The sequence below is a fragment of the Poecilia reticulata genome, chromosome 8, assembly GCF_904066995.2.
Source record: "Poecilia reticulata chromosome 8, P_reticulata-male-v2, whole genome shotgun sequence".
NCBI lineage: Eukaryota > Metazoa > Chordata > Actinopteri > Cyprinodontiformes > Poeciliidae > Poecilia > Poecilia reticulata.
In genome coordinates, this window is record NC_088837.1 from 19,965,301 (window position 1) to 19,976,518 (window position 11,218).

The 11,218-nt window shown below is 37.1% G+C and overlaps 1 protein-coding gene across 2 annotated transcripts; it reads right to left on the minus strand.

Moving 5' to 3' along the window:
• Positions 1-462: 462 nt before the first annotated feature.
• Positions 463-10,118, minus strand: LOC145552595 (uncharacterized). 2 transcript variants are annotated; one of them, XM_081610161.1, is made up of 10 exons: positions 8,740-10,118; positions 8,033-8,100; positions 7,567-7,639; positions 7,099-7,171; positions 5,044-5,115; positions 4,578-4,649; positions 2,761-2,832; positions 1,646-1,717; positions 790-846; positions 463-719 (listed from the first exon to the last, which is right to left on the minus strand). In XM_081610161.1, the coding sequence occupies exons 3-10, from the start codon at positions 7,596-7,598 to the stop codon at positions 519-521; spliced, it is 651 nt and encodes a 216-aa protein (XP_081466287.1). In that variant the 5' UTR covers positions 7,599-7,639; positions 8,033-8,100; positions 8,740-10,118; the 3' UTR covers positions 463-518. The 2 variants fall into 2 exon arrangements, with proteins under 2 accessions (XP_081466287.1, XP_081466288.1); XM_081610162.1 differs by having other exon boundaries at positions 463-846.
• Between the last annotated feature and the right edge of the window lie 1,100 nt (positions 10,119-11,218).

Consider the following 11,218-nt stretch of genomic DNA (forward strand, 5'->3'; position numbering starts at 1 on the left):
GCAAATATCATTATAAGGCAAGTGAATTTTCTGACCTCATTAGCATATCTGCAAGTATCTTCCAAACACAAATGGTTGTGGGGGGGAGGGTTAATTTTTTTGAGTAGATACATTTTTGTATAACTGGGTAAATAAAACAACTAATATAAGGTATAATGTCATGGCGTTGTTTGCTTTGATAGTGTGTCTGGCTTGTGAAGTAAGAAAACTGACATCACCACACACACACACCCAGACACCTATACTGGTTTTGGTGTACTAGCAGGACACTTTTTTCAAACCAGTTTTTTGCAACACTAAACGGACACCCCTTTCCACTTATGCTAGAAAGACGTAGTAAGTTGTCAAAAATCTTGTTAGAGTTACACAACATAGATCTCACTTAAAAATTTAGATACACACTTCAGAACTCAAAATACAAGAATGTGACCCAATGCTGTATTAAAAGGACAAACGATAATGAGGTGCTTGGCTCCGCCCATGACACCAACAGTAATTGTCAGGGCCAATTTTATTTATCAGGACCATGGCATACACATACAAAAAACATAAAACTCATGTGCATTAAGAAGTCCAAAAATGGAAATATGGACTATAACTAGTCCATATTTCTGTGGAGTGCATTTGTCATCCCATGAGATGTCTGAATCATCTACGGAATCAGGAGCATACTCCTCTTCTGATGATATCGCTTCACTTGAACTTTGTTCTGGACAGACCTGTTGATTAAAAACATATTTTGTATACATTGAAAGCGTTTCAGCAAGAATATTTCTACTAAAAGCTTACCAGTGATGTCCTCCTTTTATTTACAATAACACATTTTGTGCAGGGCCTGGTTGCAAACTAGACAGAGAAAAGTAAGAATTGACAAAGGGAGGTAGCATAAGTATTTAAAAAGTCAGTGCTGCACTATGACTCAATTTCAACATACAGCACAACTAGACATGGAAGATCATATTCAAAAGATGAACCCAATTCCCATTCTCAAAAAAATTACCTTTACATCACACACCACTCCATTTCAGAGGTGAAAACAGTCCTTCAAATAAAACATTTTTCTAAACTTGACATTTCATCATGGATGATATCATGATCTCACACACAGTGAACCACCGTTAACCGAAAAAAGTGTAATCTTAAAATAAGAATTTGATCCTGACACTTGTGTAGGTATCAAAACCAATGAATTGTTATGATTAATTGTTTTGAATCGCAATAACCATGTGTTTGAACAGTACTTAGTATTCTCATGACTATTTTAGAAAATAAAAAGGTCATTGAGATAAAACTTATGTCAGGTGAGTTGCCAGAAAATAATTTGCATGCATCCAACTCAGCAGCCTGACAAGGCATCTCTATGGAGAGCTAAAATGAAGGGATAAACACTGAATGATTGTTTCTAAAAATAAAACAATGTCCACCTAATGTATGAACCTATCCAGTTTATTACAGAGGATCCATGTGTCTGTGCTCATCTGAACTTAACTTTCATTCTTTTCTACATGTAATTTCAAAACTCAGTCCTCCAAATTTCTGCACCTTACATGAGTATTACACAAGACCAGTGTGTTTGAATAGTACTTAATATTATTTCAATGACTTTATATAAGAAACAAAGTTGGTTGTCGGAGACCAAAAATACCTCTGGAGGGTTGGTTGAACTGGATCCGCATACATCCACGTCACCAGCCTGACACAGTTCATCTTTGTAAATCTGAAATGTAAAGAACACTCACTAAATGTGAGTTTGTTGCCAATGTAGAGAACAGTCCTCCCTATTCCTGCACCTTACATTTTGAGTATTACACTGGACCCATGTGTATGTCCACTCCTAAATGTGACTTTCATTTTTCTGTACTTGTAATTTCAATACTCAGTCCTCACTATTCCTGCACCTTATATTTTGAGTATTACACAGGACCTGTGTGTATGTGTGTTTCTAAATGTCATTTTCATTCTTTTCTACCTGTAATTTCAAAATTCAGGTTTCCAAATTTCTGCAACTTACATGATGAATATTACACAAGACCAGTGTGTATGTGCACTCCTAAATGTGACTTTCATTCTTCTGTACTTGTAATTTCAATACTCAGTCCTCACTATTCCTGCACCTTATATTTTGAGTATTACACAGGACCTGTGTGTATGTGCGTTTCTAAATGTCATTTTCATTCTTTTCTACCTGTAATTTCAAAATTCAGGTTTCCAAATTTCTGCAACTTACATGATGAGTATTACACAAGACCAGTGTGTATGTGCACTCCTAAATGTGACTTTCATTTTTCTGTACTTGTAATTTCAATACTCAGTCCTCACTATTCCTGCACCTTATATTTTGAGTATTACACAGGACCTGTGTGTATGTGCGTTTCTAAATGTCATTTTCATTCTTTTCTACCTGTAATTTCAAAATTCAGGTTTCCAAATTTCTGCAACTTACATGATGAGTATTACACAAGACCAGTGTGTATGTGCACTCCTAAATGTGACTTTCATTTTTTTGTACTTGTAATTTCAATACTCAGTCCTCCCTATTCCTGCACCTTACATTTTGAGTATTACACAAGACCTGCGTGTATGTGCGCTTCTAAATGTAGCTTTCATTCTTTTGTACTTGTAATTTCAAACCTCAGTTCTCTCCTTTTATGCAGCTTACATATCAAGTGTTACGCAAGACTTGTGTGTTTGAACAGTACTTAACATCATATCAAAAACTGTATTTTAGAAAATAAGTTGGTCGTTGGAGACCAAAATTACCTCTGGAGGGTTGATTGAACAGGACCCGCCTGAATCCACGTCACCAGCCTGACACGGTTCATCTTTGGAAATCTGAAATATAAAGAACACTCACTGAATATGAGTTTGTTCCCAATTTAGAAAACAGTCCTCCCTATTCCTGCCCCTTCCATTTTGAGTATTACACAGGACCTGTGTGTATGATCGCTTCTAAAACAGCTTTCATTCTTCTGTACTTGTAATTTCAAAACGTAGTCCTCCTTATTCCGGCACCTTACATTTTGAGTATTACACTGGACCTGTGTGTATGTGCGCTTCTAAATGTAACTTTCATTCTTTTGTACATGTAATTTCAAAACTCAGTCCTCCCTTTTTATGCAGCTTACATATCAAGTATTACACAAGACCTGTGTGTTTGAACCGTACTTAACAGTCATCCCCAACCACAGGCCGCAGATCAGTACCAGTCCGTGAACCAATTGGTACCGGGCCGCACAAGAAAAATATTTCGTGTTACATATTGTCTGAGTATGGAGGATCGTTTATTTTGAAAACCCTTTAACCGGATTCTCTCGGTTACGTCTTGCTCACCAACATTGAGCCCACAATGAGTAAGAAAGCGATATGTTAGGAAAGTTTCTTTGGAAAAGGGGAAAAGGACCAGAGACAGGAGAGTGGATTTATCCTGGACTTGTAGGTGACTCCCATGTTCCAAGCCCACTCTGCATAATATGTACCGGCTTACAAATGAGGCAATGGAGCTTCAAACTGCTTTGCCATTACACTCTCTGCATTGTGTGTCATCGTTTCCAAGGTCGGATCATCTCATTGCAGAGAAACAAGCTCAGGACTCCCATTAATTTGTCATTGTCGTAAGTTAAAATTTTCATGAAAATAAATATTCGTTTTTGTGGCATTTTCAAATCTTATATTGAAGGGATGTGTGAACGTTAGCATAGCGACTAGAGTCAGAGAGCATTATGGCAGTGATCGAGACGAGAAAAGAGGAGTATAGCTTGTAAGTCTTAAGTCTGGTTCACACGGCAAGATTTTAGGATTGTCAGACGATTTTCCAAATTCTGTGACCACAGAGCTGATAAAAGTACAACAGGTTTATGTGTCGAGCCACATAACAGGAGCAAATCTTGCCATGTGAGCAGGCTTTAGTACAAAATGATGTCACAACTACAATCTACCTGCAATGCATATAGCTAGTGTAAGCATCAAGCCTTGACTGAATGAATAGCCTTGTGTCACGTTAATTTAATGATGGATAGCTGAAAAGTTACCGGGTTTATCAACTGTGGTAGCAATTTTGCTCCAACTCCACTCGTCATCATTTCTGTGGATATTCTTTGTACAAAATGCTGAATAAACATTCATGCTGTTTCTACATATCTCCGATGTCCACCGGACTCATTTTGGGCATGTCAACTCAGCTGTTTGGGATTCCCTCCATGAGCTACGTCACAGCGTTTTCTGACTGGCTGCCTGTCAAATTGAACAGGTTGAGTTCTAGCTCCCAATCAAGGAAAACCCTACAAGCTGTGAGAATATGCCCGATTTTAGATCGGAGCAGTCCCAATGTTCCAACGACTGGATGTGATCAGTCTTAGCATGCCATAGATGGCAGGATGAACGGTTACGATTATCGCAAGCAACGTTCTAAGATTGTTGTAAGGAGAAATTCGGGGTAAAAAAAGAAGAACCCGAGCCACAGAAAAATGGCCAAGTCTTCACGGTCCGCGGTGATAAAAAGGATGGGGACCACTGGTACTTAATATCATTTCAAAGACTTTATCTTAGAAAATAAGTTGGTCGATGGAGACCAAAATTACCTCTGCAAGGTTGGTTGAACAGAATCCGCATGCATCCACGTCACCAGCCTGACACAGTTCATCTTTGGAAATCTGAAATGTAAAGAACACTCACTAAATGTGAGTTTGTTCCCAATGTAGAAAACAGTCCTCTCTATTCCTGCACCTTACATTTTGAGTATTACACAGGACCTGTGAGTATGTGTCCTTCTCAATGTAACTTTCATTCTTCTGTACTTGTAATTTCGAAACTCAGTCCTCCCTATTCCTGCACCTTACATTTTGAGTATTACACAGGACTTGTGTGTATGTGCGCTTCTAACTGCAATTTTCATTTTCTATACTTGTAATTTCAAAACTCAGTCCTCTCTTTTTATGCAGCCAACATATTTAATATTAGACAACACCTATGTGTTTTAACAGTACTTAATATCATTTCAATTACTTTATTTTAGAGAATAAGTTGGTCGATTGAGACCAAAATTACCTCTGTAGGATTGGTTGAACAGAATCCACATGCATCCATGTCACCACCCTGACACAGTTCATCTTTGGAAATCTGAAATGTAAAGAACACTCACTAAATGTGAGTTTGTTCCCAATGTAGAAAACAGTCCTCTCTATTCCTGCACCTTACATTTTGAGTATTACACAGGACCTGTGAGTATGTGTCCTTCTCAATGTAACTTTCATTCTTCTGTACTTGTAATTTCGAAACTCAGTCCTCCCTATTCCTGCACCTTACATTTTGAGTATTACACAAGACCTGTGAGTACTCCTGATCAAAATCTTAAGACCAGTCAAAAAATTGCAAGAATTTGCATTTTGCACTATTGGATCTTAAGTCCAAATTAGAGCTTCACAATGTTAAAGGAAAAAATCAGTGCAAGAGACAAGAACTTTTGAGCAGGCAATTTTCTGAAAACTGCATTTACACTCAAACATGATTTTTTTCAGCTGATCAAAAGTTTAAGACCATAGTCTTTAAAAGCCAAAAGATGTGCCAAACTCTGGATTCCATGTCATTTTCTGTCAAGTCTTTACACTGTCAAGACCTCGTGATGGCAAAAGCAAAAAAGCACACTGACTTTGAACGTAGTAGGATTGCTGAGCTGCATAAGCAAGGCCTCTCACAATGTGCCATTGCTGCTGAGGTTAGACGCAGTAAGACAGTCATTTTGCATTTTTTAAATGATCCTGAGGGTTATGGAACAAAAAAGTCAAGTTTTAGACCCAAAACAATTTCACCAGCTCTGAGCCACAGGATCGGATTGGCTGTACGTCAAGACACGGGACGATCCTCTACCCAAATTAAGGCCATTACTGGTGCTGACTGCAGCCCAATAACCATCAGACCGCATCTGCGAGAGAAAGAAGGGCTTCAGAAACAAAACACAAAAAACGTCTTCAAAGGCCACGTCTTCTTTAACGCCACAAAATTTCCCGTTTGGACTTTGCAAGGGTGCGCCAAACATGGGACATTGAAAGGTGGAAGAAAGTTATCTTCTCTGATGAGAAAACATTTAACCTTGATGGTCCTGATGGCTTCCAACGTTACTGGCATGACAAGGAGATCCCACCTGAGATGTTTTCTACATGGCACAGTGGTGGGGGCGCCATCATGATTTGGGGTGCGTTTTCCTTCAATGGAACAATTGAGCTTCAGGTTGTGCAGGTTCATAAGGGAAGATGTTGCAGCGGGAATCCCTCATGACTGAGGGCCCTTGTCTGTGTGGTAATGATTGGGTTTTTCAACAGGACAATGCTGCAGTTCACAATGCCCGCCTGACAAGGGAGTTCTTCCAAGAGAATGACATCACTCTTTTGACCATCGTGCATGTTCCCCGGATCTAAACCCAATTGAGAACATTTGGGGATGGATGGCAACGTAAGTTTACAAAAATGGACATCAGTTCCAGACAGTGAATGCCCTTCGTGAAGCCATCTTCAACACTTGGAGCAACGTTTCCACTAGCCTCCTGGAAACATTGGCATCAAGCATGCCTAAATGATTGAAGTCATCAACTTCAATCATTCTTGAAGAGCTACCATTCTTGTAGCTCCACAAGAATGGTGGAGCTACTCATTACTGAGTCCTTTTTTTGACACTCTGATTTCTGTTTTGGGGGGTTTCTCTGGTTTTTTTGAGCTATGGTTTTAAACTTTTGATCAGCTGAAAAAAATCATGTTTGAGTGTAAATGCAGTTTTCAATGAATTCCCCACTCAAACGTTTTTGTCTATTATGCTGATTTCTTCTCTTAACATTGTGAAGCTCTACTTAGAACCTTCTTAAGATCCAATAGTGCGAAATGTAAATTCTTGCAGTTTTTTAACTGGTCTTAAGATTTTGATCAGGAGTGTATGTGTGCTTCTAAATGTAATTTTCATTCTTCTATACTAGTAATTTCAAAACTCAGTCCTCCCTTTTAATCCAGCTAACATATTTAGTATTACACAACACCTATGTATTTGAACAGTACTTAATATCATTTCAATTACTTTATTTTAAAGAACAAGTTGGTCGATGGAGACCAAAATTACCTCTGCAAGGGTTGGTTGAACAGAATCCGCATGAATCCACGTCACCAGCCTGAAACAGTTCATCTTTGGAAATCTGAAATGTAAAGAACACTCACTAAATGTGAGTTTGTTCCCAATGTAGAAAACAGTCCTCCCTATTCCTGCACCTTACATTTTGAGTATTACACAGGACCTGTGTGTATGTGTGCTCCTCAATGTAACTTTCATTCTTCTGTACCTGTAATTTCAAAACTCAGTCCTCCCTATTCCTGCACCTTACATTTTGAGTATTACACAGGACCTGTGTGTATGTGTGCTTCTAAATGTAATTTTCATTCTTCTATACTTGTAATTTCAAAACTCAGTCCTCCCTTTTAATCCAGCTAACATATTTAGTATTACACAACACCTATGTGTTTGAACAGTACTTAATATGATTTCAATTACTTTATTTTAGAGAATAAGTTGGTCGATGGAGACCAAAATTACCTCTGCAAGGGTTGGTTGAACAGAATCCGCATGCATCCACGTCACCAGCCTGACACAGTTCATCTTTAGAAATCTGAAATGTAAAGAACACTCACTATATGTGAGTTTGTTCCCAATGTAGAAAACAGTCCTCCCTATTCCTGCACCTTACATTTTGAGTATTACACAGGACCTGTGTGTATGTGTGCTCCTCAATGTAACTTTCATTCTTCTATACTTGTAATTTCAAAACTCAGTCCTCCCTATTCCTGCACCTTACATTTTGAGTATTACACAGGACCTGTGTGTATGTGCGCTTCTAAATGTAATTTTCATTCTTCTATACTTGTCATTCCAAAACTCAGTCCTCCTTTTATGCAGCTAACATATCTAGTATTACACAACACATGTGTGTTTGAACAATATTTAATATCATTTCAATTACTTTATTTTAGAGAATAAGTTGGTCGTTGGAGACCAAAATTACCTTTGGAGGGTTGGTTGAACAGGATCCGCATGTCCACATCACCAGCCTGACGGTTCAACTTTGGAAATCTGAAATGAAGGGATGTACACTGAATTATTCCATAAATAAAGTCCACCAACTATATGAGCAAAGCACCTTTAGCTGAACACACCTCTACCTGTAGGTACACATAATAAGTAGGATAAACTTTAAACAATGCAGATATATCAAATAGTAGCAAATGAAATTAACATTTTTCAAAATCAATTGATCTAATTGTATGTCTTTCTGTGGTTACTTAAACATTTTTTGTCAACTGAATGCAACTCATTATTTTGTACTTGTAATTTCAAAACTCAGACTGTTTTCATATATATATATATATATATATATATATATATATATATATATAAAAACAGTCCTCTCTATTGTTTTTGTTTTTTGTTTTACCAGGAACAAGAAAAAACTATTTGAGTAATATATATATATATATATATATATATATATATATATATATATATATATATATAATATAAGCTTTTGTATTTTGAGCAGTTGCTTGTCTCCTTTGGAAAAAGAAAGGTATTCTGATTATAATGATCATCGAACATGATCTATGCTAATAATGTGTAGTATAAAAATAGTTTAAAAGTGAAAAAGCAAAACAAAGGAAAAAACAATCCTTTAATAAACACTGGAATCCTATGCATAATAAAGTCACAACTCACCTTTAAATGAATTGGGGTATTTTACATCAAATCCTTCTTTATCTTCACCTAAGGAGCAATAACAATTGGAATCATGTTTGCTCTCTGAGACCTCTTTGCTGACATCTTCTGCAAAGATCAGAGAATGTGTTGCTGAGTAACAACATGATACTGTACACCAGGGGTGTTAAACTCCAGGCCTCCTGGGCCAGTGTACTGCAACTTTTACATGTCTGTCTGGTCTAAAACACCTTAAGTATATTACTGAAATAGCTTCTCAGTGCAGTCAAGTTGATGACCATCCCATCTGATCCAGCCATGTGATATCAGAAACACATCTAAATGTTGCTGGACACCAGCCCTCAAGACCTTGAGTTTGACACCCCTGCTGTACATAATATGATTTGGTGTTATTTTATGCGAAAATGATGTACTGAAGTACACAGTTCTACATAATTGACTTTCTATTGACAGGTTCTCAAAATCTTTTAAAAAATTAAAACATCATCTTAATACTAATGATTACTATCTAGGATAATTTGTGCCTGTGAAACAATATCACTCACTGATGTACAGAAAATGACCAAATACAGTTTTATCTAATTCTGGAGTGAGCCACCTTCCCTTTAAACTCTGGTACACTGGCTAACATGGTTGGTAATTACTAGCTAAACTGCTGCAAATCAGATGCTTTGGTGTATCCAAGCATCAAGTAACCTACAACATTCTGCAAAATTACTAAACTATATGTACTTAAATGTCTTAAGAGATTCTGTATGAGTCTTACCTCTTTCTCCACGCAAAACAAATGAAACAAGTTAAATGAATACTAATGGCTTGCACCTGGACTTGTCGGATTGTACCAAGTTGATGGAGGAGGAGGGATACAACAAAAGGAGAATTCCATTTTGTTTCTGAAGCACACAAGGTCTGATTTTTTTCCAGGAACAAGAAAAAACTATTTGAGTAATATTTTGTAACTTTCATTTAATATTTCAAAGTTAAATAGTTTATCATACATTTTTCTTTATTTAAGAGGCAACAGTTAGATGGTATCTCCCACCAGCAATGTTGTCACTTCTTTTAATCATTTCTGTTCAATCAATTAATTATGTTTATTTGTATAGCACATTTCAGCAGCAGGGCAGTTCCAAACACTATCATAAAAACAAACTGTTTTTATGATAAAGATCCAACATAAACTGTTGTCTAATGGCAGACACAACACCTGCAGAAAAAGGTTGGCTGATGTACCTGCCAATAGACAATTTAGACTACCTAGACAATCTACATGCATGCAGAGTAGCGACATTGAGATTACGACAAAATATACATTTTAAAAGTTTTGTGCTAACAGTAACATAAGTAATCATGATATTTTTGGCACTTTAAATATTTTTTAAATAAAGGCTTTTTATTTTATATTTGTAATTCTGTATTACTCCATGACTGGTTATCCCTTCTTTCAAATTCAAAAATACTTTATTGATCCTAAAAGGGAAATTAAATAAAAAAAAGCTTGGGTCCTCTACCACAAGCCTTGGAGCGTGAGTGGTCTTCACAGTATATTAGCAGTTCCCAAAGGTGTGCTTCTCTGTATCAAGAGGTCTGATGTATCTCCAGGTATTTGTTTGAGTCACTGTTCCAGTTTAGGGGTCATTACCCTGAGGGTTTCAGTGACCACAGGCACTACTGTTGACTTCAACTTCCACATTCTTTGTAACCACCTAAGACCCAAACTCTTGCATGGCATGCATTATTAATTCGTCTGATATTTGGGTTGATTGGGACCTAATGATTGCAAAAACAAAGAATTATCTTTTTATATGATATCTGGACATCATTTTTCTCAGAAAAATACTTATTCATTTTAAATCACCATGTTTAGCACCATGGTAAAGCTATACAGTTGCTAACTTTTGTAAACTTACACAACAAAAGAAACACTGAACATCTTGAGTCTAACCTGTAATGTGTTATAATCTTCCACCACCACTAAGTCATAAAATAATGGCCTAACGTGTGGACACCAGACCCCATCTAGAGCAAAATTTAGTATTGTGGACTAGACAGTCCAAAATAAGTCATCCACTTATGTGGACAAATTTTTTCTCAGGTTCTAGGAGGATGATGGTTCTTTTTAGTCTTTGGTATTTCTCTAGTTTTTTTCTGTACCTTCTGTTCATTCAGGATAGCTACATCATAACAACTGCTTTGCTCTACTGCTCAATGATCACCATGTTCAGTTGGTTTGCTTTTCCTGTTTTGTCTTCCTGTATATGGAAGGCCCACAGAATCTTAGCTTGTATGTTTTCTACCACCTTGTGTGGCATTTCCCATTTTAAAGAGGTGTGTTCAAGGTTATATTCCCTTCAGATGTTTCTTCACACTATTCTGGGTACTTGGTTGTGGCGTTCCATGTATTCTTATCATGCTACCATCTTGCATCCTGGTGTTAGCTACTAGATTGTCTCAGGGGACTCATTGCATAGCATTCACT

Bases quoted from the DNA above. Each gene is read 5' to 3' on its own strand.
- LOC145552595 (XM_081610161.1), bottom strand. From the start codon at position 7,598: ATGCGGATTCTGTTCAACCAACCCTTGCAGAG. The intron at 4,650-5,043 runs GTAATTTTGGTC...TTTACATTTCAG, and splicing joins GTTCAACCAATCCTACAGAG to ATTTCCAAAGATGAACTGTG. The intron at 1,718-2,760 runs GTAATTTTGGTC...TTTACATTTCAG, and splicing joins GTTCAATCAACCCTCCAGAG to ATTTACAAAGATGAACTGTG.